At 43.6% G+C, this 27206-nt stretch overlaps 2 protein-coding genes and 1 pseudogene across 2 annotated transcripts; 2 read left to right on the top strand and 1 right to left on the bottom strand.

Annotated features, from left to right (window-relative positions):
• Positions 1-965: 965 nt before the first annotated feature.
• On the top strand, positions 966-1523 carry LOC143859643 (uncharacterized). Its single transcript, XM_077370296.1, has one exon. The coding sequence runs from the start codon at positions 966-968 to the stop codon at positions 1521-1523; it is 558 nt and encodes a 185-aa protein (XP_077226411.1).
• Positions 1524-4534: 3011 nt separating this feature from the next.
• On the top strand, positions 4535-7260 carry LOC143859642 (uncharacterized). Its single transcript, XM_077370295.1, has 5 exons — positions 4535-4717; positions 5102-5426; positions 5502-5944; positions 6024-6295; positions 7203-7260. Exons 1-5 carry the CDS (start codon positions 4535-4537, stop codon positions 7258-7260), a joined length of 1281 nt encoding a protein of 426 aa, XP_077226410.1.
• Positions 7261-18244: 10984 nt separating this feature from the next.
• Positions 18245-18826, bottom strand: LOC143859640 (secreted RxLR effector protein 161 pseudogene; annotated as a pseudogene).
• Between the last annotated feature and the right edge of the window lie 8380 nt (positions 18827-27206).

Here is a 27206-nt window from a genome sequence, read left to right as displayed (position 1 = left end):
AATATTCTGAGATCATTTGTTTGGGGCAGCTCTGAAGGGCAGAAAAAATTCCACTCCATTTCTTGGCAAGACATCTGCAAACCCAAAACTGAAGGAGGGGCTAGTGTGAGAAACCTTAGAGACATCAATAAATCTGTTAGAATAAAACAGCTCTGGTCGATCCTTCTCTGTGACAAGAATATATGGGCTCTGTTAACTTGCCAACATCTCCAAGAGCTTAAGCTATTGGAGAAAGGCGTTATTTATCTTTTATACTTTAACACTCCCCCGCACGTGTGGTCCACTTGGCAACATGTGGCACATGTGGTCCCACTTTGGGCCGACCATTGCATGTGGATTTTCGCTATTTGGGAGGTTTGAACTCGAGACCTTTGGCTCTGATACCATGTTAACTGACCAACTTCTCCAAGAGCTTAAGCTGTTAGAGAAAGGCGTTATTTATCTTTTATACTTTAACAGGCTCAATGGCTCCATCAAAACCACATCATGGATAAGAATTTTTGGACCATGAAAATTCCATCCAAACCATCCTGGGTCTGAGGAGTATTTTAAAATCTGGAGATCTTTCCAAACCATATATTTGTTACTCTTTTGGAAATGAATTCCAAGTTGATTTTTGGGACCAGCCGTGGCACCCTCGAGGTATAATCTCTTCAATCCTCTCAAAGCTCTCCACTGACCCCTCTGTGGCATCAGCAAAATCCATGGTCGAGCTGCATTTTCGTAATGAATGGAATCCAATCATATCCTATGCTGCCCTTGCAAGGGAAAAAGAGATCCTCGATTAATCCATCTTCTCTGAATCCGGAGTCAACAATCCTATCTGGAAACCAAACACCAACGGAAGCTTTTCCTTAAAAAGTGCCTGGAATTCCATTCGGGATAAAGATCAGATCATTGCCTGGGCCCCCAGCATCTGGTTCAAAGGTCACATTCCCAGACATGCCATCACCGCTTGGAAAGCAATGAAAAATGGTCTAAGTACAAGAGACAACCGCCCTTTCCTTGGTCTGATGGATGATCGTAAATGCATTCTCTGCAAGCAAGAATTTGAAGCTGCCAACCATTTGTACTTCAATTGCAGCTTCACTAAATGGATTTGGAAATCGATCCCTTGGCGCCTTGGCAATAGGCGAAATCCTGCAAAATCTCTAATGGAAGAAGAAATCTGGCTTCGGAACAAGTTCAAAGGAAGATGTCAAGGTACAAAAACAGCTCAAATCACTTTCTCTGCTTCAATATACAGAATTTCGAGGGAAAGAAATATGCGAATATTTGAAAACAAGTGTCCCCATAAGAAAGCAATCCTCTTAGACATCCTATCTACTGTTCGTAGGAAAAACATTGGCATGGCCCTCCAAGATGTAGATAATCCTCGAGATAACCTGATTGCATCGAATTTTGGATATGTCCTCTGTCCTACCAAATCTGAACTAAAATGGTGCTCTTGGAATAAGCTGGATCCTGACATCTTCAAAATCAACACAGATGCGTCATTGGACTCGGAGGGTGGAGGTATCTGAGGTCTAATTCCGGATGAAAATGGTATGCTCATTGTTATGTTCTCAAAAAACGTGGAGCGGGAAGAAATTTTCGAACTTGAACTCTTTGTTGTTTAGCAAGGCATCATCTTGGCCAGAAATATGGGCTTGAAATCAATATGGTTTGAATCGGATTCAAATCTGGCTTTCGACATGATAACTGGAAGATCACCTCCTCCTTGGCGCAAGCTCAACCTCATCAAAGACATCTAGAAGTCCCTTGCTTTTTTTGAATCTTGGAAGATCTACTACATTTGGAGGGAAGGCAATGCAGCTGCCGATTTGCTCTCTAAAAGAAACTGCCCCTGTAAAGGTTTCCCTATTCCCCCAATGCTCTCTCCTTGTTCCTTCATGGATATTCTTAACTGTGATAGGGAGGGAATGCCCTACCTTAGATTGTAGCCCTCTGGGCCTTTTCTTTTTTAATATACTCTGGTCGGGGTCCTTGCCTAACCCCAGCTTACCAATAAAAAAAAAAGAAGCTATAAAATATCACTTGGATTCAAGCCTTGACTATATTCTAAAGGGGTGAATCTCCAATTCTAAACTTACACAGTAAATGAGTAAGATATCGTGAGGTAAAACGTCACAATAGCGATTGCAAGTATTGATTATTTGTGATGCATGTATACTCCTAAATTGTTGGCATATTCTTTTCTTTTCGGGGCCCACTGCTTACATCCTAAACTGAAATGCTATCTGTTCTATAACTTCGTTCAATACTTCAACACTAGGTGAAACAATCGTGTCATTTTTAATACAAATTTCTAGATATTTTTAAATTAGTTAGGGTATTTCCTGCTAATACCATGTCTGTGGATTGCAAGAATTTTCTACAATTTTCCAATATTTTTTCTTTTTAAAATGTTTACAAATGAAAAAGATGGATTTTTTTTGTGGAAATTAGGAAAATTTATGTTTCATGTTGTTAGACCTAAAATCGGTAACAGGTACAGCAGTGATGTAAGAGCTGAGCTGGATGGCTAGAGGAGCTGAGTCCTGAAGGACCGGAGTGGACGAGGAGTGAGGTGGTCGAGGGAGAGTCCTGCTATGAGGGCTGAGTCCTGCACAAGGCAAGCGAGGTCAGAAGACCAGACCGGGTTTTACTCCGGACAGGCCCTTCGACACTCAAGTCAGTATGAGCAGGAGTGAAGGGGAGATGTCTAAGAGTTTAGGGAGAGAAGGGATTTTCGCATTACCCATTGGTTTGAGCTTTGAATCCCTTTTATAGGGAAAACCTAGTGAGGTGTCCTGGACAGGTGTCCAGGACAGATGGCGGCCTGTAAGAGGCTGGAGTTCACCTACTCCAGGACAGGTGGCAGGCTGTGAGTGGCTGGAGTTTACCTACTCTGGGACAGGTGGCAGCCTGTGAGTGGCTGGAGTTCACCTGCTCTGGGACAGGTGGCAGCCTGTGAGTGGCTGGAGTTCACCTGCTCTGGGACAGGTGGCAGCCTGTGAGTGGCTGGAGTTTTTACACCCCATCAGTTGCCCCCCAGTTTTCCAAGTCATTGAGTGACTTGGGAAAGTGTGGTTGATCGCTTATCTGGATGGACAGGTGTTGTGTGGAAGTGAATCGGAGGGTTCAGTCTGGAGGTCCAGTCCGGAGTCCAGCTGGAAGTGGAGTCCGGAGTCCGACTGGAAGTGGAGTCCGGAGTCCGGCTGGAAGTGGAGTCCGGCTGGAAGTTGAGTCCGGAGTCCGGCTGGAAGTGGAGTCCGGAGTCCGGCTGGAAGTGGAGTCCGGAGGTCCAGTCCGGAGTCCGGCTGGAAGTTGAGTCCGGAGTCCGGCTGGAAGTGGAGTCCGGCTAGAAGTTGAGTCCGGAGTCCGGCTGGAAGTGGAGTCCGGCTGGAAGTTGAGTCCGGAGTCCGGCTGGGAGTTGAGTCCGGAGTCCGGCTGGGAGTTGAGTCCGGAGTCCGGCTGGAAGTTGAGTCCGGAGTCCGGCTGGGTGTTGAGTCCGGAGTCCGGCTGGAAGTTGAGTCCGGAGTCCGGCTGGGAATTGAGTTCGGATGTGGACTGATTTTTGTCGTCTTGCGGCCAGTCCGGTTCAGACCGGACTGGTTTTTGTCGTTTTGTTGAAACGCGTTATATCCAGTTCGGATTTTCCCGGACTGATTTTTGTCGTCTTGCGGCCAGTCCGGTTCGGACCGGACTGGTTTTTGTCGTTTTGTTGAAACGCGTTATATCCAGTTCGGATTTTCCCGGACTGATTTTTGTCGTCTTGCGGCCAGTCCGGTTCGGACCGGACTGGTTTTTGTCGTTTTGTTGAAACGCGTTATATCCAGTTCGGATTTTTCCGGACTGATTTTTGTCGTCTTGCGGCCAGTCCGGTCCGAACCGGACTGGTTTTTGTTGTTTTGTTGAAACGCGTTATATCCAGTTCGGATTTTCCCGGACTGATTTTTGTCGTCTTGCGGCCAGTCCGGTTCGGACCGGACTGGTTTTTGTCGTTTTGTTGAAACGCGTTATATCCAGTTCGGATTTAAAAATCCAGTACGGAGTGCGGAGCGTGGAGCACGGAGTACGAAGCATGAGGTGGAGCGGAGATGTGAATTTTCATGCACGTAGGAACACGCGCGTGCTTGATCGTATTTTTGAGTGGGAGAATGTGTCCGTCATAAATATGGGACACGTGGCGCCATTTGAGTGTCCTCGAGATGCGTGCATCGTATTTAATGCCCCACCGCCTCTGAAAAGCTATAAAAGGAGGTTTTACCCCCTCTCATTCTTTACTTTTTACTTTTCATCTTTTCTTCTTTTTCTTGCTCTGGGAGCTTCGACTTCTCAGTTCTCAGTTCGCAGTTCGCAGTTCCCAGTTCGCAGTTCCCAGTTCGCAGTCCGCAGTTCGAGTTGCGCAAGGACTTGACGAGCTCCACTCTCCGGTATTCCTCTCAGCCCTTCTCTTTACTACATGTCTGATAGTAATTCGAGTTCCGAGTCCGGTACGGAGTCCTCCACTAGCAGTAGTTCAGAATTTAGGCCGCCGCAGGAGCCTGTAATGGCTAGGACGTCCGCTAAAGTAGATCTTGTAGATAGTGACGACGAAGGGGACAAGGAGGAGGTGTTTTTAGACTTAAACGCCACTCCACTCCCCACTGTTAGTCTCTCCCGAGCAGAAGGGAGTGTTGAAAGCGACGTTGCTGAGGCGTCTACAACATTCCCTCCTGGTCAGGCGGTGGAGGTAGTCGCTAGAGCGCGGATGGATGCCAACCCAAAATACAACCTGCGAGCTCTAGTCGAAGAGAACTACCTCACCAGGTCCATGCTAGGCGACATTAGGAATAAGTACTGTGTGCCTCCAAGATTTGAACTGAAGGCAGCTATAGAGGAAGACAGAGCCTGTAACGAGAGTCGAGATCTCTGTATTTATGAGGAGTCGATGAGGGCGGGACTCCGATTTCCTCTGCACCCATTCTTCGCAGCGGTGCTTCGATACTACGGACTGGCCCCAGCTCAAGTAGCTCCGAACTCATGGAGACTACTGACTGGGTTCTTGTATCTTGTCCACGGCCGGTTAGAGAGGAGCGTGAGCTTATCGCTATTCCGTGCTTGTGCACATCTGAAGAGGCATAAGGAAGGGGGCTGGATCTACATCAGCCAGCGCCCTAAACTCAAAATCATCACCGGTATCCCCTCGTCAATACATTCATGGAAGAATAGGTTCTTCTACGTCGAGGATAAGGAGGCCAGTGAGCCCTGGCCTGTCCCTCTAGTGTGGGACACTCCGGACACTTCCAAATTAAGTCGAAAGCCGCTCCTCGAGAGTGAGGACAAAGATACTTTCGCCTTGATGCGGAAGGAGATTGAGCAATCAGGCCTTATCCGCTGTGCAGAGTTCTCAAGAGAGGAGGTGCTAGTTGGACTGGGCGTGAGTGCCGCGACTCCAGAACGTATGTAGCTAGACTTGTCTTTTAAGATATGTTTACTTTTATATGCTTGCTTCTGACTGCTTGCTTGTCTGGCAGAAATGAAGAAACAATCGACTGTCGAGAAGATAAGACAGGGAGCCCAGCCACGGGCACAGGAGGGTGCTGCACAGGCACAACAGGAGCGCCAGAAGAGAAAGGCGACTGTACTGGGGAGTCCGGCCCCGTCACAAGGCACTCCACCCCCATCCCAGAGGCCCAAGACTACGGTGAAGCTAATAGGCCCCTTTGCTCAGGGCGGTGGCTCTTCTAAATCCGGTGGTGCTTCTACCGGAACCGGTTCTGGGGCTCGTCCTCCTACGGGGCTTAGTGAGCACGTCTTTCGACCCAATTGGGCCGTTCTGAAGGATGACACTGCCCTAGGCGAGAGCCGAGTAGCAGCAGAGCTCATGAGCAAGTGTTTGCTGCGGAAGGACAAGCAACAGATCCTTTACGAGCCGCCAGCTACAGGAGAGGAGGCTGTGTTATCCTCAGCTTACCAGGTAAGGAAGTGGTGATCCATTTGCTAACTTTCTGCCCATTTCTTACTTTCACCATACTGATGCCTGTTTCTTTCTTCAGATCTTGCTCTACTATAATGACCTCAAGGAGAAGAGTAAGAAGTTCTCCCAAGCCATTACTGCATCTGAAGAGGTGAACGGAAAGTTGGCCGCTGAGGTGCAGGAGCTTCAAACGAGCATCGGGCGAATAGAGGAGGAGAGGAGGTTGTTGAAAGAGGATCTGGCCGCAGAGAAGAGGAAACTGGCCAAGGCTGCTGAAGCCATGGAGGCTCAAAGAGGAAGAGCCACTGAGAGGCAGGAGAAGGCAGTGAAGGAGGCTGAACTTTTCAGCCTGTCGAGCGAGGCTTATAGTCTTGGATACTACGACTGCCTCCAGGAGCTCCAGGCCTGCAATCCAAACTTATTGATGCAGAACATGACTCTCCCTGCCAGGCCGAAGATTACTGATGAGGAGCCAGATACTCCTGCTGATGCTCCTGCTGACATCACCTCTCTTCCAGATGCTTAGTATTATTTTATTTATTTTTGTTTGTTTTGACCTCTTTTTGTAATGGTCCTTGAGACCCTACAGCTCTTACCAGCCTTTTTAAAGTGAATTTTGTAATGGCCCTCGAGGCCCCACATATTCTGATCAATGAAATCACATTTGTCTGTCTCTGATACTTCTCAACTGAGTGATTTGCTTGACTTTGTCTTTTTAATTTTGATAACCTGGGACTGAGGCTGTTGATAGTCGAATTGTGACCAAGTACCCAAGTTTTGTGAACTGGGTTTCCAGTAAGTACCCAAGTTTTGTGAACTGGGTTTCCAGTGAGTACCCAAGTTTAAGAACTGGGTTTCCAGTGAGTACCCGAGTTTTGTGAACTGGGTTTCCAGTGAGTACCCGAGTTTTGTGAACTGGGTTTCCAGTGAGTACCCGAGTTTTGTGAACTGGGTTTTCAGTGAGTACCCAAGTTTAAGAACTGGGTTTCCAGTGAGTACCCAAGTTTAAGAACTGGGTTTCCAGTGAGTACCCAAGTTTTGTGAACTGGGTTTCCAGTGAGTACCCAAGTTTAAGAACTGGGTTTCCAGTGAGTACCCAACTTTTGTGAACTGGGTTTCCAGAGAGTAAGAGTGAAACAAAGTCTGCAAAAAAAAGATTATTTATTTATAACAACAAATTGACAAATTTACAAAGTCACCTTTTTACGCTGTACATTTTGTCTATTGATAATATCTCCTGAGATTTTTGGAGTTCCAGGCGTGAGGTAATAAGTGCTCTTCCAGTGTCTCCAGTTTATAGCTTCCTGGCCGGATAACTTCTTTCACTCGATATGGCCCTTCCCAAGTCGGGGAGAGTTTCCCGACTTTCGTGGGTTGGGAGACGGCTGCCTTTCTCAGGACTAAATCTCCTGTCCTGAATTCTCTGGGGCGAATCTTGGAGTTGTGATAATTTGATACTCTCTGCTTATAAGCGGCGACCCGGATTTGAGATTCTTCCCGGATTTCTTCTAGTAAGTCGAGATCGGCACGGAGCCCGTCGCCGTTAAGCTGCTCGTTGAAGCTGGTGATTCGGGGAGACGGAGCGCCTATATCGACTGGTATCACAGCCTCAGTACCAAAGGAAAGGTTGAATGGCGATTCACCAGTCGTCGTGCGAGGAGTAGTGCGGTAAGCCCATAGAACGTGATAGAGCTCATCTGCCCAACGGCCAGCTTTTTCGTCCAGCCTCTTCTTTATCCCCTGGAGCAGGATTCTATTAGTTACTTCCGTTTGCCCATTGGTCTGGGGGTGTGCAACCGAAGTGAATCTCTGTTCAATTTTTAGGTCCGAGCAGAACTTTCGAAAGTTCCGGCAGTCGAACTGTTTGCCGTTGTCTGTGATTAAGATACGGGGAATCCCAAATCTACAGACTACTGCCTTCCAGAAGAAGTTCCGCACATTCTGCTCAGTGATCTGGGCCAGAGGTTCTGCCTCCACCCACTTAGTGAAATAGTCGATCGCCACTACCACGAACATGCGCTTTCCAGAGGCCGGTGGGAAAGGGCCGAGGATGTCCATCCCCCATACTGCGAAGGGAAGCGGACTAATAATTGGAGCCATTGCTACGGCAGGCTGGTGGATGGTAGGAGAGAACTTCTGACACTTCTCACACCTTTTAACCAGATCCAGGGCATTCTGCCTGATAGTAGGCCAATACAGTCCTCTGAGCAGCACCTTTATCGCCAGGGCTTTGCCTCCCAGATGTTCTCCGCAAATTCCTTCATGAGTCTCTTGTAGTGCATACGCGGCGTCGCTCGGCCTCAGACACTTCAGATATAGGAGAGTATATGACCTTTTGTATAGATTGTCGCCACTGAGGGAAAATCGGGCAGCTCTCTGTATCACCTTACGAGCTTCTTTCTTATCCTCCGGGAGTCTAGCATCGCGCAGATAACCCACGATCTCATCCATCCAGCACGGCTCATCTTCCACCTGCATGACTTCCATGGCTTTACTGTCGATGCTGGACTTCTGTAGAAACTCCATGTGTATGCTTCCGAGAGTGGTATATCCAGAGGCAGCCAGTTTTGACAGCACGTCAGCTTTGGCATTCTCTGTTCTTGGCACTCTGATGACCTCGAAACTTGCAAACCGGCTGGAAAGTTGGCGAACCTTGGCGAGGTACTTAATCATACGCTCGTCTCGGGCTTCGTAGACACCTTGGATCTGGTTTGCTACCAGCTGCGAGTCGCAGTATGCTTTCAATTTTTGGGCGCCGGTCTGAATTGCTAGGCTCATTCCGGCAAGGAGGGCCTCATATTCCGCCTCATTATTTGATGCACGGAACTCGAATCTTAGGGCGTAATCCGCAGTGAACTCATCAGGCCCAGTGAGGATGAGGCCAGCTCCACAGCCGTTTTTATTTGAAGATCCGTCGAGATATACTTCCCAAGTTGGTGTGCTGGTTATGGAGTCCTGTCCGGCTGAAGGTGGCCTGATTTCTGTCCGAATTTCCTCTGTCATACGCTCTTCAGGGACAACTTTCTCTATAACTGGGAGCTGCAATGCTCCAGGGTCGACGACCTGCTGGGGGATAGTGCACTCTGCTACAAAATCTGCCAGTACTTGGGCCTTGATAGCTGGCCTGGGTGCGTACTGAATATTGAACTCGCTTAGCTCCACAGCCCATTTCACAAGTCGCCCGGAGATATCTGGTCGATGGAGAACTTGTCGAAGTGGCTGATCAGTCAAGACCTTTACAGTGTGAGCTTGGAAGTACGGCCTTAACTTCCTGGCGGCCATTACCAGCACGTAAGCCAATTTCTCGACCCGCTGGTACCTTGTTTCTGCGTCGTGAAGAACCTTGCTAACATAATAAATTGGTTTTTTCTGGCGGTGCTCTTCACGGACGAGTACAGCTGCCAAAGCCGTGGAGCTGATGGAGAGATACAAAAATAGCTCCTCACCCGGCTCCGGCTTTGTTAATAATGGCGGAGAGGCCAAATATCTTTTCAGTTCTTCGAATGCGACCTGGCATTCTTCCGTCCAGGGCGCGGTCTTGAGTCCCTTGACCGCGCTGAAAAAGGGGAGGCACCTTTCCGTTGATTTGGAGATAAAGCGACCCAACGCCGCTATAATTCCAGTGAGCCGCTGGACTTCCCTGATGGTTTTTGGGCCAGTAAGCTCCATGACGGCTCTGATCTTTTCTGGATTTGCTTCTATCCCTCGCTGGCTCACCATGAATCTTAAGAACTTCCCCGAACTGACACCAAATGTGCACTTGGTGGGGTTAAGTTTCATGTTGTGCTTCTTCAGGACCTGGAATGTTTCTCTGAGATCAGACGCATGATCCTGCGCACTCCGACTTTTGACCAGCATATCGTCTACATAGACTTCCATGTTACGGCCGATCTGGTTCTGAAAAAGTTTGTTCACAAGCCTTTGGTAAGTGGCTCCGGCGTTTTTGAGGCCGAAGGGCATAACTCGGTAGCAGTAAGTCCCTTGATCTGTGACGAAGGAGGTCTTTGGTATATCCGACTCATACATCCTGATCTGATTGTATCCGGAGAAGGCGTCCATGAAGCTCAACAGTTCATGACCCGCTGTGGCGTCAATGAGTTGGTCGATCTTCGGGAGTGGATAGCTGTCCTTAGGACAAGCCTTATTTAGATCGGTGAAGTCGACGCAGGTCCTCCATTTCCCATTAGTCTTCTTGACTAGGACTACGTTTGCCAACCAGTCCGGGTATCGAATCTCGCGAATGAAGTCAGCCTTCAGAAGCCTCTCCACTTCTTCTTTTATTGCCTGCCGCCTTTCGAAGGCGAAATGTCGTCTCTTCTTCTTCACCGGTCTGCAGGTTGAATCAACACCGAGCCTGTGTGTGCTGATCTCTGGATCAATGCCGGGCATATCGGCGGGAACCCATGCAAAGACATCTGCATTGTCCTGGAGAAAAGTGGTGAGCTGGTGCTGAATGTCGGTGCTGAGGGAGGAACCGATCAAAGCGACTTTCTCACTGTCCTCTGGGCACAGTGGGATGGAGAGGAGGTCTTCAGCAGGTTGAGTCCCTCTGAGCTCGTCCCTTACATCGAGCAGTTCAATTGGCAGTGACTCAACTGCATTTTTGCCTTTAAGTGCCGTTGCGTAGCACTCTCTAGATTGACGCTGATCCCCTCGAACTTCCCCCACACCATTGGGGGTTATGAACTTCATTTTTTGGTGGTACGCCGAGGCTACTGCACGGATGAGGTTCTGGCCAGGCCGTCCCAAGATAGCATTATAGACCGAAGTGGCCCTTACTACTAGAAAGTTGACCATGGCGAAAGCTTGACAAGGTGGATCTCCGACAAGAACAGGGAGCTCGATCTGCCCCACCACTTTCACGACCTCTCCGGAGAAGCCAAATAAATCTGAGTTTGCCGGCTTCAGACGGTCGTCGCCTATCATCATTTGCTCAAAGGCGTGGTAGTATAGAATGTCCGCCGAACTCCCATTGTCTACGAGGATTTTCTTCACCTCCCAGTTGGCGACGAGCATGGTTAAAACCAGTGCGTCGTCGTGGGGCAGGATAAGATTATCCAGATCTGCATCTGAGAAGGAGATCTCATTCTCCGTTCTCGTCTTTTTGCTGGTTGTGTGCACGGCGTTAACTCGCAGTGCATATGCTTTGCGGGCGGTAGAAGAGGTGCCCCCAGCTGCAGGCCCACCCATAATTGTACCGATGACCCCCCTTGGCTGAGGTTGGGGTGCCTCAGGCTGCGTATTGCCCAGCTGAGGAGTTTTGTCCCGAGCAGGGGGCTGCTGTGATCTTCGAGGGCTGCGGCCCTGAGGGCTCTTTCCTCTGCGCTCTTGGTTGCGGCCGTCAGTTCGGATATACTTTTTCAAATAGCCCCGGCTGATGAGTTGTTCAATTTCCTGCTTGAGTTGCCAACAATCATCTGTGTCGTGGCCGTGGTCCTTGTGGAACCGGCAGTACTTTGAGGGATCTCTCCTGTTTCCCTTGGAGATCATTCTAGCAGGCCACTTCACGAACTCTTCTTCGCTGATCGCCGCCAGTATGTGCTTTCTGGAGGTGTTGAGAGGCGTGAAGTTTTCTTCTCTTCTCTGAGGAGGCGGAGACTTCTCTCTCCTGGGAGGTTTATCCTCCCTGCGCTGCTTAGGGAGATTCTTCTCTTCAGAGGTTATCCTCCGATTTGAATTAAGAGCTGCCAGTGTTTCTTCCACCGTTATGTACTCTTCTGCTCCGGCCATAAGATCCGCTAGTGAGTGCGGATTTTGTCGAGCCACCGCTCGACGGAATTCATTAGACCTGGCGCCTGCGAGGAGCGCATTCATTGCTGCTGAGGGATCTAGATTTGGCACTTGAAGTGCCTCCCTGTTGAATCGACGGACGAACACCTTCAGAGGCTCGTTGTCGTCCTGTCGCAAGGCCATCAGGGAAGCTGTTGTTTTCCTTGGCCTGCGGCTGCTCATGAAGTGGCGGACAAGATCCTCTCCAAAATCATCAAAATTGTTGATGGAGTTCGGTTTGATCCTGGAATACCAGTCTCTTGCTGCGCCAGTTAGCGTCGTTGGAAACGCTCTGCAAAGAAAGTCATCGGAAGCTCCGTGGAGAAGCATAATTGTTCTGAACGTCTCCAAGTGGTCCACGGGGTCTGTAGTGCCGTCATACTGAGGGACGGCGGGCATTTTAAACCCTCTGGGTGCTGGGGCACCCAGAACATCATCAGTGAATGGAGTCTTACTTGAGAACGCCCTGGAGACGGGCCGGCTCTGGTCCTTCGCCAGTTCCTCTATCCGATGGTCCATCTCCTCCATTCTCTGTAGCAGCAGATCCGTCCTGTGGTCCAAGGACCTGATCCTTTCCACAGACTGGCTCGCCGCAGAGCCGGATTGGCTCTCCCGACTTATACGACGAGGTCGGCGCTTCGCTGGTGGCGCGCGATCTTCATGAGCTCGGCGCCTCTGTACGGAGGGGGAACGTGACCTTTCACGGCGATGAGGCTCTGTTTGGGCATGCCTCGTCGCGGGGTGAGGGACTTGTCTAGTGGAATGATGAGTTCGGCCCTCACCATGGTGTGATGACTCTCCCCTATGGACGTCTGACCTTCCTTGGACAGATCGCGGAGCCTCTGGGGGAGGTAGAGGGGGTACTTGGAGTAGTTGCTGGTACTGCCCAACGAGGGCTGTCATCTGCTGAAATAGAGCTTGAACCTGCTCCGGGGTGGGCAAGGGATTCAGATGTTCTGAGCGAGCCGGGCTCTGATCTGCAGTAGCAGAAGCTGCTACTACTAGTGATGCAATTCGCTCGCTCCGGGTCCTGCGGGGTAGCGCGGTTTGGGTAGTCCGCGCCCGCGCAGTAGGCATCCGCGTACTCTTGCGTCCTGCCATTTTTGTGAGTGGGATGTAAAGACAGCTTTTAGTTCTGGGGTCCCACGGATGGCGCCAATCTGTTAGACCTAAAATCGGTAACAGGTACAGCAGTGATGTAAGAGCTGAGCTGGATGACTAGAGGAGCTGAGTCCTGAAGGACCGGAGTGGACGAGGAGTGAGGTGGTCGAGGGAGAGTCCTGCTATGAGGGCTGAGTCCTGCACAAGGCAAGCGAGGTCAGAAGACCAGACCGGGTTTTACTCCGGACAGGCCCTTCGACACTCAAGTCAGTATGAGCAGGAGTGAAGGGGAGATGTCTAAGAGTTTAGGGAGAGAAGGGATTTTCGCATTACCCATTGGTTTGAGCTTTGAATCCCTTTTTATAGGGAAAACCTGGTGAGGTGTCCTGGACAGGTGTCCAGGACAGATGGCGGCCTGTAAGAGGCTGGAGTTCACCTACTCCAGGACAGGTGGCAGGCTGTGAGTGGCTGGAGTTTACCTACTCTGGGACAGGTGGCAGCCTGTGAGTGGCTGGAGTTCACCTGCTCTGGGACAGGTGGCAGCCTGTGAGTGGCTGGAGTTCACCTGCTCTGGGACAGGTGGCAGCCTGTGAGTGGCTGGAGTTTTTACACCCCATCACATGTAATCCGGAGAGGATCATCAACATGTGCCAAATCCTATTTGGCTTTAGACGTCTTCTTTTACTTTTTTTTGACCAAAATGAGACGAAAATAAAATAAGGCCACTGATATTGGAGGGAACATGTTTTGATAATAGTTGGGATCTCATCTTGTCGTATATGTTTTAGCCACTGATATTGGAGGGAACATGTTTTGATAATAGTTGGGATTCGGAAATTGTAACGAGTGCTCAATATATACGACAATGCCAGTTCGTGCCGATTGCCGGAACATGTTCTACTGTCAGACAAATCAGTTATTTCTTATGATTTTTTATATGGTGTAAGCCCTTCTAGTCCAGTATTTTTCAAGAATTACAGTACACTTAGGATGAGTTAGGCCACGTTTGAATACCTACAAGATTTAGATTTGGATTTAGTTGATATTTTGAACTGGATCAGATCCTTAGATTTCCAAATCAGCTACAACAATGCAAAAAATTCCGATTTTCATATCTGTTTTGCGAGACATTATTTGGAAATCAATATTTGTGGCAACTTCAGCAGTGACGTTGCTCCGGTAACAGCGAGCCATCCCTCCCTCTCTCCCTCTCTCTCTTTCTCTCTCTCTTTCTCTCTCTCTCTCTTAAAACATGATCATGAAGATGATTGATGTATTTTGTATCCAAAACTCAAATCCAAATCAAAATACAAATGCATGCGGTATCCAAACGGGCCTTATTTCTTATGATTTTTTGCATGTGGAAATGATGTTTTGATCACAACCGTCCGATCTATTTGCAAGTTCCTTTATAGAAGAGAGGGCTAGGATCATCACATGGAAATGATATTTTGGACACAGCATATTTACCGTGCGGGTCTGGTGGCGGCGTGGCGCGGCTTTGGGTATGCTTAGTGAAGCAAATTGTAATAAGGCTTGGCTCGTCCATGTGCGACTTGATTAAGTCGCCTCTGTACGGGCGCCACCTGGAGTTCTGTGGGTCCCATCTCCCGGTTAAGGTGGGAGACACGTCCTCCCTTCAATGAAGGATTGCATGGCAGCGCTCAATAGCTGCTCCTTCATCTCTCTGTCTCCCCTATGCCTTATCCCCTCCCCAACTGAATTTCTTGATTTTCGTTAACTAACTTAAGTAGAGAGAAAAACATTCTGGCATAATGTGAAATGATATATTCGCCCCCTTTTCTTCCCCGGGCCACACCCTTGTCTTGTAAATAAGAGTAGCCATAAAAACACTAGATGCCTAGGGGTGCAACTTGGGTCGGGTTTTACCGGACTCGCATGGACCTGACCCGATAATAGCATGGGTCGGGTTTAGAAATCATGGGTCTTGGGTAGGGTCTGATTTTAGTTTAAAAACCCGCCTCAATCTTGCGTAGGGTCGGGTTTAAAGAGAAAAAAAACCGAAACCCGAAACCCGAAACCCGACCAACTTATGTATGTGTACTATGATATCTTTAATTATATCTTGAATAACATAGCAATTATTTTTCAATATAATGATATAATTGTTTTCATTGAGGATCATGTTTGTGCTGTGAAAATTTAGTTTCCTTAAATTTATACACTTAATTACATAAATTTAAAGATTTTTTGTGTGAAGATTTGTTTTTTTTCTACAATGCGTCAACGAGAAAAAACCCGATCCGATCTGACCCGACCCGAGAATTATCATGGGTAGGGCCGGGTTTGGGAATCGTGGGTTTTCCAGAAAAAAAACCTAACCCAACCTAACCCGACCTGAGATATTTCTCGGTTAGGGTTCTTCAAAACCTGACCCGCCTGTCCCGAGTTGCACTCCTACTAGATGGGGTGGTCAGCTGAAGAAAAGAGAGCGAATATATCACTTCTTTATTTACGGATGAATTTTCTTCTCTTATTTATTCATTAATGAAAGCAAAATTAGTAAAGAAAAATGAAAAAGCTTTAGTTTTTACTTGGGATTTGCTAGGCAATTTTGTGAGAGCCATTTCCCGGCTCAATTTTGCAGAAGACACCCACGCAAGCTCATTGTTAAAAAGCGAGCCTGTGTGGGTGTTAGCTCCTGCAAAATGGAGCATCGAAATTGCTTTGGCGAATTTGCCTACCGAATCCCGTTCTACTTTTATTTAAAAATCATTTTATTTCTTGTCATTTTACTGCAAATTTAGACTACATTCGTTACTTGTTGTCTCGGTATTGTTCGGACGTGTGGACAGAGTGAGCTGTCAAGAAGATCTCATCCCTATGGGCTCATACAACGAATCGTGACCGTACATCTTGTTTTCGAAAAACCCACGATTAGATTTGGAAGCTAGCGTTTCCATTGTCGTTTAGTAATGAATTAAGGGGCATGATAAATTCGCACCCACTGTAGGATAATTCGCTCCCCTGTAATGCAAACACATTACGAGTGGTGCGAATTTATCATCTGCCTGAATTTATTCTTGTCAGTGGACAAGATATCAGCACGGTCTAACGTGCGCCAGGGGTGTAAGTGTGCAGTCAAGCGCATTTTAGACGGATGGAATCTTTTCTTGTTCAATTAGAAACTAGCTCTCACTATTCCTTACCAGGTCATCTGCCAACAAATGAAAAGCAGACACGTGGCAAGTTGATGGTAGCATATGGAGACGGCTCTGTTGACTAAGATCCCCCACGTGATTTTATTGTAAATTTAGAAAATAGTTTTTTCCTTTTTAAAGTAATATTTAATAAATAAATAAATTAAACGCCAAGCGGTTGTTATAGTAAGAAACTCATTCATCCTTTAACGTCATTGCTCGCCTCCAAAACAATCAAAATCAAGTGTAGTTTTCCCAAATAATCAGGAAAAATAAACCATTTGACTCCATTTACTTATTTCTTGGGGAAGACTTTTATGGGCCTTTTCAATCTTCTACGACTAGTCGAAGAAAAACAACAAATTGCAATATTCAGTTTTAAATTCAATAAGGAAGAAATAAACTAACTAAACCTACTCGGGCAATAAGCTTCAAAAAATGATATTCTGTTTTACTATAAAGATTGACGTAATTTCGTTTTATAGTGCATATTTGAGCACTCATTAATCTGGGTTAGTCAGGAAAATTCTAAACACTTAGGGGCCGTTTGGATACAAGCTAGAGTCCATTAACCAGTCAATAATCCTAGTGTATCTATATATAGGGGCTGGAGGCAACAAACTAGGTATTCCAAACTAGATACCTAGGGTGTAATGCTTCAAGCAACCTTGCTTGACTCTAACATGTTAGAAAAATTGATGTGCAAATCTGTAATTTAGGATTCGAGAATACCTTATAACAAATTAATCTCACAACTTGAAGACAGAGATCATTAATACTATTTTCTGCAATAATAATCTGTAAAAGAAAAAGAAATCGTTAGATCACTTATCGAGTTGGGGCACGAAGAATCTTTGCTGTCCTTAAGGCAAATCTCGCCCCCACTATGACGAATCAACGGTGCAGATGGGCGTCTCGGCGTATGCCTCAAGGATACAACAACTCTCGCTCCAGGGGTGTGCACTCACGCAGCCCGGATGCCTAAGAACTCGCTTATATTTGCCAAAAGCCTTGAGCAGAAAACCAGAGAGAAAGCCAGAGAAGAGAAAGAGCAGAAGAAGAATCCGTCAAGGATATCTTTTCTGTTTTCTCTAAAACCGATTTATATAAAAAGGTAATCGACACGTTAGGGTGAAACGTCGCACTCTTTTAGTGCGTGAGAGACGTTTTCCAAACGGTCACTAAACCACGATTAAGGAATCTCAAACGGTAAAAAAAGAGTTAAAACAAACATAAATAAATTCTTGACCGTTAAAAGGAAAAAATAAATAAAGAAAAAGAAAAGCCTTAGGTCCACACGCGCGGCCGGCCGAGCTAGGCCGGGCCGGGCGGCGCGCGTGTGTGGTAAGATCAAAAGCCCACCGGACCCAAGTGGGCGATCCGTGCGCGTAGGATCCCCATGACCTCTTGCTTATTCACAAGGTTAAGAGAGTGAAAGTATATATATGGCCACTCTCATCCTCTCACACTTCCCATCTAGGACTAAAGTTTTCTCATGACTTTAGTCTTTTTGGAGGGAAGCCCAAAGGCATACATATAGTGACTAAAAACACCCCATTGTAAGTTTGAATTACAAAAATACTTTTTTTCCCATAAAAAGTCAACAATCCCCCACTAATTCAAAATTACAAGAAATAAATAAATAATAAATGTAAATAAATTTGATCAAGGCAAGATGTGTTATGCATCAGTAGAGGTGTCTTTTGGACTTGAACATTTACTTAGTGTAGGTATATCGAGTGTATCAAGTACTAGGTGAACATACGTCTTGAACCAAGCACTTTTAATAATAAACCGAGTCAACATACCACACACACAACACAGAAGGCATAAGCAAGTTCATTCGGTGTTGCACTTTTCGGCCATGTGCTATGTCCTATTTTCATGAGCGCTCTAGAGAAATTAGCCCATTCTCATAGGAAGCGGCCACACTTCTAAACTCATATAGGTGTATCTATCAGGAGTGCCTTGTAACTATGCACCCCACTGACAATCAGCTAGTCAGCTAGTCAGCTATAGATAACATTAAGAGTCCTACAACTCATCCTCTTTTTGTTACAGGTTGCACCCACATCATAGGGATAGGCTTAGTGAACTTAATTCACATACAACTTGGTGCAAAACAGATCACTCAAATAACTTGTTTTTCCCATTGAACCTACTTCTTGGGATCTCCAGTCAGATAGGTTGGGTTCCTGTTATAGGTGATCTAAACAGTGGGCTTTAGCCCCATCCCCCTCGATGTGCTCATGACTAAATTTTTATTTAGTCATTTTGTAAGACAATATGATATATTATCACTTGATCTTACATAATCAATGGTTATCACTCCATTCTTTAACAACTGTCTTATGGAGTTATGCCTCCGACGAATGTGTCGGGATTTACCATTATATACATTATTACCTGCTCTTCCAATAGCAGCTTGACAATCACAGTGGATTGTAATACCCGGTACTGGCTTATTCCAAAATGGAATATCAGTCCGAAGGTTTCTAAGCCATTCAGCTTCCTCACTTGCTTTCTCTAAAGCAATAAACTTAGACTCCATAGTCGATCTGGCTATACACGTTTGCTTGGTTGATTTCCAAGAAACTGCTGCACTTCCTAGAGTGAAAACATATCCACTCCTTGATTTGGTCTCAAATCCAGATACCCAATTTGCATCGCTATACCCTTCTAGTACAACATGATATTTTGTGAAATGCAAACCATAGTCTATGGTTCCTTTAAGATATTTCAATACTCTAATTTGAGCTTCCCAGTGATCACTACCAGGATTACTGGTATAGCTACTGAGTCTACCCACTGCATAGGCTATGTCTGGCCTAGTGCAATTCATCAAATACATTAGACTCCCTATAACTCTAGAGTATTCAAGTGGATTTACTCCACTTCCTTTATTCTTACATAATCTTATACTAGAATCATATGGGGTAGCCACATGTTTACAACTAAATTGATTTAGTGCGTGTTTGGCGTTTGAAACACTGTTTTGCGGCCAACCGGCCGTTTGGGAGTGTTTGGGTGCGCAGCCACCATTTGAAACATCGTTTGAAACACCGTTTTGAATCCTCAAAACGACATTTTGCAAATGGAGGGGAAGTCCGTTTGCAAAACGCCGTTTTGAACGGAGTTTTTGGGCTATGGGTTTTTACGTGTTTGCCTTCACCAAAACCCATTTTTACATATATGCGTGCGACTTTATGCGTTACGTCAAATACCAAAAAAGTTGGGGTATTAATATCATTCTTTAGGACACAAACTTGTTAAATTGTTAATATTTAATTCAAAACAATGGGGCTGCTGATATCATTATATGATCTCTTAATTTTGATTTTTTAAAGACAAAAGAATTAAAAGAAACCCTAGTTTCTTACTTTCTTCATCTACTTTGCAAAGTCGCAAACCCACTCGTTTACCTCACTGCCTCAGCGCCTCCACTCATCCGTCAAATCCGGCCGTTAAGAAGAAGAAGGAGAAGAACCTCAAACGTATAGCCATTTTTTGTTTGTTTTGGCAATGATGTTTAATTTTAATAGTGTTTGAATGAGATCCTAATGACCTTTTAATATTGGGCCTAATGAGAGAGTAGTTGAGTTACATTGAGGCCAACCAAACAATGCCCTTTTTGGTCATTTTACCATTAAAACTCCATTTTGGGGCATTTGCAACCAAACACACAATACCTCCGTTTGCCGTTTAAAATGTCATTTTGATCTGGCGAATCAAACATGAAAACGCCATTTGGCAAAATGCTGTTTTGAACCAAAACACCGTTTTGCAAAACGGCGTTTTAAACGCTATTTCAAACGGTACGCCAAACACACCCTAAACCTTCTAAGAATTTTTTCTACATAATGAGACTGAGATAGAATTATTTCTTCTGGGTTTCTTTTAATTTTGATACTCAGGATTACATCTGCCTTTCCCAGATCTTTCATATCAAAATTATTTGATAAAATTTTTTTAGTGCCTTTAATTACACTAATGTCTGTTCCGATGATTAACATATCATCTACATACAGACAAACAATAACATCACTATTCCCACTAAATTTACTGTATACACACTTATCTGATTCATTTATTATGAATCCATTTGATAGCATCACACTATCAAACTTCTCATGCCATTGTTTTGGGGCTTGTTTCAAACCATATAGAGATTTTATAAGTTTACACACCTTTTGCTCTTGGCCTTGGATTACAAAGCCTTCAGGTTGATCCATGTAGATCTCCTCATCTAATTCACCATTCAAAAATGCAGTTTTGACATCCATTTGATGGATTTTCAGGTTATAGATTGCAGCTATGGCAATTAAAATTCTTATTGTAGTTATTCTGGTTACAGGTGAATAGGTGTCAAAGAAGTCCATTCCTTCTTTTTACTTGAACCCTTTAGCTACTAATCTAGCTTTATATTTATCTATAGTTCCATCAGTTTTTAATTTCTTCCTAAAGATCCACTTGCAACCAATAGGTTTGCAATCAGGAGGCAGATCTGTCAAGATCCATGTCCCATTACTCAAAATGGAGTCTATTTCACTCTTGACAGCTTCTTTCCAGAATAAAGAATCTGGAAGGTACATTGCCTCTTTATATGTCTTTGGATCTCCTTCTAGAAGATAGGCAATGAACTTTAGACCAAAGTTTTTCTCTATTCTTACTCTTTTACTTCTTCTAGGCTCTACTGATTCGTCAGACACTAGATGGTCTTTATCTATAGGTTCAAAGGGTCTTTTAATTGTGTTCTCACTTAGACTAGTCTTATAAGGGAATAAGGTTTCAAAGAATTCAGCATCTCTGGATTCTATTATGGTGTTAGGTTGCATATCAACATGATCTGACCTATAAATCAAGAACCTATATGCACTACTGTTTTGTGCATATCCAATGAATGCACAATCAACAGTCTTAGGACCTAACTTAGTACTCTTAGGATCTGGAATCCTAACTTTAGCTAAGCACCCCCACACTTTAAGGTATTTAAAATGTGGTTTTCTATTCTTCCATAACTCGTAAGGAGTTTTGTCAGAATCTTTAAAAGATATTTTGTTCAGAATATAATAAGCAGAGAGAAGAGCCTCTCCCCATAAATTTTGAGGTAATCCTGAACTTCCTAACATAGAATTTACCATGTTCATTAGAGTTCTGTTTTTACGTTCAGCAACTCCATTTTGCTGTGGAGAGTACGGTGCAGTAACTTGATGTATAATGCCTTGGTTTTCACAAAATTCACTAAAAGCATTAGAAGTGTATTCACCACCTCTATCAGATCTTAAAATTTTGATCTTCTTTTCTAACTGATTTTCTATTTCAGTTTTATATGTAATGAATTTATCAAAAGATTCATCTTTATTTCTAATAAGATAAATAGTACAATATCTAGAGAGATCATCTATAAATGTAATAGAATACCTTTTACCTCCTCTAGTTAAAACATTGTTTAAGTCACATACATCACTGTGAATTAAATTTAATAGTTCTATTTTTCTTTCTTCTACTTTGTGAAAAGGCTTCTTAGAGTACTTTGATTGCACACATACTTCACATTTCTCTACTACTTGATCACTTTTTAGGAATTAAACCTATGGTCATCATTTTCTTTAAAGATGCATAGTTAATATGACCTAGTCTACCATGCCGTAAACAAGAAGAATCAGTAATATAAGCAGAAGAAGATGAAGCTTTATTCATAATGTTCTCAGTTACATTCAGTTTGAATAAGCCCTCACTAGAGTAACCCTTTCCCACAAATTCACCACTTTTAGTGATTACAAATTTATCAGCCTAAAAAACCAGTTTAAAACCTTTCTTGATCAGAAGTGACCCAGACACCAGATTCTTTCTTATATTTGGTACATGAAGAACATCACAGAGCTTCAGAACTTTTCCAAATATAAGCTTCAACAGGACTGTTCCTTTACCCGTTACAACAGATGATGACGAGTTTCCCATGAAAAGCTGCTCTCCATCCCCTACAAGCTCGTAGGAAGAAAATACACTTCTGTCACTACAAATGTGTGTGGTAGCACCAATGTCCACCCACCAGTCTTTCACGTTATTAACCAGGTTCACTTCAGATACTACGGCCGACAGATATTGATCTTCAGCCACATTAGCCTGAGGCACATTGTTTCCTTGAGGGTTTTTCTTCTTATCATTTTTCCGACAGTTTTTAGCATAGTGACCTGCTTTCCCACACACAAAGCAGTTACCCTTCTTTTTCTTGAAATCCTTATTATTTTTCTTAAAATGACCTTTTCCTGATCCAGATGCAGGTTTAGAAGAAGTTTTCTTTCCAGATGAAGATTCAGTGAGATTTGCCTTAGAGTTAAACTCATAGGCCTTAGATTTCTATTTTCTGAAACGATTTTCATCTTTAGTTCTAAAATAAACAAACAAGTCTTGAAGAGAAAAATCATTTCTGTCATGCAATAATGTGTCTTGGAATTTCTCCCATGAAGGTGGTAGTTTTTCAATAATTGCACCAATTTGGATCTGTTCTTCTATTTTGATCCCTCTAGCAAGAATGTTAGAAACAATCAATTGGATCTCATTCACTTGATCCATAATGGATTTTCCATCTACCATTTGATATCGAAAATATTTTCCAATTAGATGTTTCTTAGAACCCGCTGCTTCGACTAGGTATTTCTTCTCTAGAGTTTCCCACAGCACTTTTGCAGACTCAATTCTAAAAAATACATCAAACAATTGATTACCGAGACAACTCAGTATATGACCTTTACAGAGATAGTTATCTCCTTTTCTTTTCTCAGTGAGATGAGTTCTAGCAGGTTCTTCCTCATCAGATAATGAGTCAGGATAATTTAAGATATAGTCTAGGTTTAGAAAAGTCAGAAAGAATCACAATTTTTCCTGCCATCTACCGAAATCCGATCCGTTAAATTTCTCCGGTCTTTCGGTTTGGGAAGCCATGATGATTAATTTCCAATAATCGAAATCCCAAAAATTACAGATCACAGATAAAGATTTGCCTTAAGATTGTTAGAAAAATTGATGTGCAAATCTGTAATTTAGGATTCGAGAATACCTAATAACAAATTAATCTCACAACTTGAAGACAGAGATCATTAATACTATTTTCTGCAATAATAATCTATAAAAGAAAAAGAAATCGTTAGATCACTTATCGAGTTGAGGCACGAAGAATCTTCGCTGTCCTTAAGGCAAATCTCGTCCCCACTATGACGAATCAACGGTGCAGATGGGCGTCTCGGCGTATGCCTCCAGGATATAACAACTCTCGCTCCAGGGGTGTGCACTCATGCAGCCCGGATGCCTAAGAACTCACTTATATTTGCCAAAAGCCTTGAGCAGAAAACCAGAGAGAAAGCCAGAGAAGAGAAAGAGCAGAAGAAGAATCCGTCAATGATATCTTTTCTATTTTCTCTAAAATCGATTTATATAGAAAGGTAATCGACACGTTAGGGTGAAACGTCGCACTCTTTTAGTGCGTGAGAGATGTTTTCCAAACGGTCACTAAACCACGATTAAGGAATCTTAAACGGTAAAAAAAGAGTTAAAACAAACATAAATAAATTCTTGACCGTTAAAAGGAAAAATTAAATAAAGAAAAAGAAAAGCCTTAGGTCAACGCGCGCGGCCGGCCATGCCAGGCCGGGCCGGGCGGCGCGCGTGTGTGGTAAGATCAAAAGCCCACCGGCCTCAAGTGGGCGATCCGTGCGCGTAGGATCCCCATGACCTCTTGCTTATTCACAAGGTTAAGAGAGTGAAAGTATATATATGGCCACTCTCATCCTCTCACACTTCCCATCTATGACTAAAGTTTTCTCATGACTTTAATCTTTTTGGAGGGAAGCCCAAAAGCATACATATAGTGACTAAAAACACCCCATTGTAAGTTTGAATTACAAAAAGACTTTTTTTCCCATAAAAAGTCAACATAACAGTCTTGAAGCATTACACCCTAGGTATCTAGTTTGGAATACCTAGTTTGTTGCCTCCAGCCCCTATATATAGATACACTAGGGTTATTGGCTGGTTAATGGACTCTAGTAATTCTGGCCATGAGCACCGGAATGCCCTTATGAGGCTAATGAGATACTTTAAGGGTACTCTACATTATGCTCCATGTTATAGTGGCCATCCTTTTATTTTGGAAGGATATTCTGATGCATCATGGGGCTCAGAATTAGGAGACAGTAAATCTACCAGTGGTTATATTTTCATACTGGGTGGAGCAGATGTTGCGTGGAAGTCAAAGAGATAGACTTGCATTGCTTTGTCATCTATGGAATCAAAACTTTATGCTCTTTTACACTGTTTTCAAACTAAAAACGTGGATTCCAAAATCTGCATATCCAAACCGCCCCTTAGGCCATGTCTAGCAGGCAGAATTTTTTTCCCATGATAGATTGGTATCTCCAAGTGGTGAGTGAGGCGCAGGGCACTGGGAGATTAAGAGAGGTTATTTTTCCTGGTTTATAGCTGTTTTATTAATTGAGGACACTAGTTTCCTTTGTGTTTACTCATTTTTAGCCGCTTCATCCTCGTATCCACTTGAAGACACCAATTTATCATGAAAAGATTTCATGGTACCCAAACGCACATCTTACAATTTAATTATATAATTACAAAAAAGTTTCAAATATTTAATGACTCAGCCCTGAGTAATTTTTGTTAATTTTTGTGATTTTATTTTATAAGAAATATACTAAAATTGTCGTCTATGCAAATAAAGAAAGGAATTCAAAAAAGAAAAAGAAAAATTATGAAAAGTAAGTAACTGTTATGCTATTTCTTAAGATTCTCATGACTCCTTTTGTATCATGCCTCTGTGATCGGATTTGTTACTCTAACTGGCACATCATTTCTTAGTTACACGGGCCATAATTCACACATTTTGGGCTCCGAATTCTTGCCCCTTAGATAACCTTGTGCCATAATCTTTCCTTATACATATGTGTAGGAGAAATTTGTTGTTCTAAGAAATGATGGTTGACTCAAGACATTTCAAGTATGCATTTTTGCATGGTTGATTAAGGAGTTTTAGAAGTATAGTATATCAAAAGTTTCCTCTGTATTATGGAAATTATTTGGGACACAAGAAATAAAATTGTGAGAACCTAGAAATTTAATTATCATTTAGCATACATTAATCATATGAAATGTATCTGTTAGCCCAAGGGTTCCCATAGGTTCAACCATTCACCTTTTCCTTGTTATTTTGATGCTAGCTGTAAGCCCAAGGGTACATCCCTCTCTTGTTTTGATGATCAACAAACCTAAATTGATGGTAGTTTGCTAATGGCTTTTCTAGTGTTGTGAGTTAGATAGACCATTTTCCCTTATGAATAATGTAGCCAATCTTGAATTGACTATATTCTATAGGGAGGAGGTTAAGAATAAAGAACACCAAGATAGACTCAGAGATCTTGATTTTCAGGGCCTGCAATTGCTCATTTCCATAATATGCTCTCTCACTCATCTATCTGCGATGTGCTTCAAAGATATTTGTTTGCTCATGAGGGATGGCAATTAATGCCTTATTTGAACCAACAAACTGTTTTTTAACAGCTTCCATAAATTCCTTGACATTTATAGTTTTAGGGAGATATTTCCTGATGCTTTGAGCAATATGGCTCTGAATGAGCAATAAGATTAAGCGGTTCGATCTCTCCCACTCTTTACAGAGATCCCTTATTGTGTACTCTCATCTATAGGAGTGGGTGGTTCATCTACTCTGAGAGCGAGATCAAGGTCCATCTAGCCTAAAGTGAGCATAACCATATCCTTAAACTCAGAAAAATTATCCCCAGTAAGGAAAGGAATTCTTGTAGATTCAGAATTCATAAAAGCCGATTGATTAGCTGCAAAACATAAAACATAAACACATGCTTACTATATGCTAAATTCCAATTAAGCCATAATAGCAGAATGCCAACGCATACTGACATTTTCGGTTGTAAATACATTGCATCACTGCAACTGTCATGTTGGCCAAAGTTACAGAACACATTAGATTTACTCTTAGTAATCGTACCGATTAATTAAATTAGACTTTGGTTCCTTCTACATACATGTGGGCCTAGGATAAGAGCCTTCATCTAATGTCATTGATCTCATGATTCCAATCAATTCACAATACACAACCGCCTTCTTAATGGCCAAGCGGCTATGCATTATAAATCCATTGCAATCTTAGATACCATTAGTGTAAAGCAACTGAAAAGTTGCACTTTATGTGTCAATGGGTATTGATAATGCACCAATTGTCACAGGTATCCTCATAGCCATGGGATGTTGTGGGCCCTCCCAAATTAATCGAAGACCTCTTTATAATGGTATCTATGGGTATACCGAATATATGACTGAACTTTATGTCATATTAAAATAATTTTCCTTTATGGGGTATAATCAAATGATTGCAAACATCTAATACAAACTAAAGGAATTGCATATAACATAAACAACTGAATTTAAAGAACATGCAAACATCCAATACAAACTAAAGGAATTGCATATATCTTAAACAATTGAATTTAAAGAACATGTACAAAATATAAACCGAACCAAGAATACTTTAAATTGAAATTAGAAACATTTGGGGAAGTTAATAAACTTCATTGTAAGAGTTTTGGATTAATCGGATTCCCTTCGATTCCCTTAATGGAGAATCCAAGCTAATTTACAAGAGCGTTCAAGTTGCATGTGAAATTGAATACACACAACTTAGGCCTCTTGCAATTAGAATTCATTGATCCAATTAGTCTTCATTGATCCAATTAGTCTAAAACTGATGCAAAATAGTACCTTAAGATTGTGAACACAATCGATAGAAGTTTGGTAGTGAAATCCAAATCCTAAACCCAACTTCCAATACCAATTGAAAGTTTGAATACCCAAAACAATAACTTACATGTCTCTGATTTTTCTAAAACAATCTCCATTTTGTTCGGAACGCCGAAAAACGTCAGGGTACAATTTACAACTTTTCCAAAATCAGTGATTAGAAAGTCCAAAACGAAGAAGGAAATTTGGTTCAAATAACTCCCAAACAAAACACACTGTGCGTCTCAGGACGCTCTATGCGTCACGGTGACGCACGCAGCGTCACCGTGACACACCACAATTTTCTTTTTGTTTCCTTTATTAGTGCGGCTTGGCTCGAGCTGAGTCAACTCGACTGAATTGACACGGCTCGGTTGGGACTGAGGCTACCCGGCGAGTCGACTTGGTCG

The sequence above is a fragment of the Tasmannia lanceolata genome, unplaced genomic scaffold (genome assembly GCF_043159265.1).
Source record: "Tasmannia lanceolata isolate RefF3 unplaced genomic scaffold, GAP_Taslan_0.1 ptg000035l, whole genome shotgun sequence".
Taxonomy (NCBI): Eukaryota; Viridiplantae; Streptophyta; class Magnoliopsida; order Canellales; family Winteraceae; genus Tasmannia; species Tasmannia lanceolata.
Note: the sequence above shows the minus strand (reverse complement) of the source record. Positions and strands in the feature narration are given on the sequence as shown.

What these genes read in the sequence shown, in the direction of transcription:
- LOC143859643 (XM_077370296.1), top strand. Translation starts at nt 966, where the DNA reads ATGAAAAATGGTCTAAGTACAAGAGACAACCGCCCTTTCCTTGGTCTG.
- LOC143859642 (XM_077370295.1), top strand. Translation starts at nt 4,535, where the DNA reads ATGGCTAGGACGTCCGCTAAAGTAGATCTTGTAGATAGTGACGACGAA. An exon ending in CTCCTGGTCAGGCGGTGGAG is followed by an intron (nt 4,718 to 5,101) that starts GTAGTCGCTAGA and finishes GCACATCTGAAG; the next exon opens with AGGCATAAGGAAGGGGGCTG. An exon ending in TGTTATCCTCAGCTTACCAG is followed by an intron (nt 5,945 to 6,023) that starts GTAAGGAAGTGG and finishes TTCTTTCTTCAG; the next exon opens with ATCTTGCTCTACTATAATGA.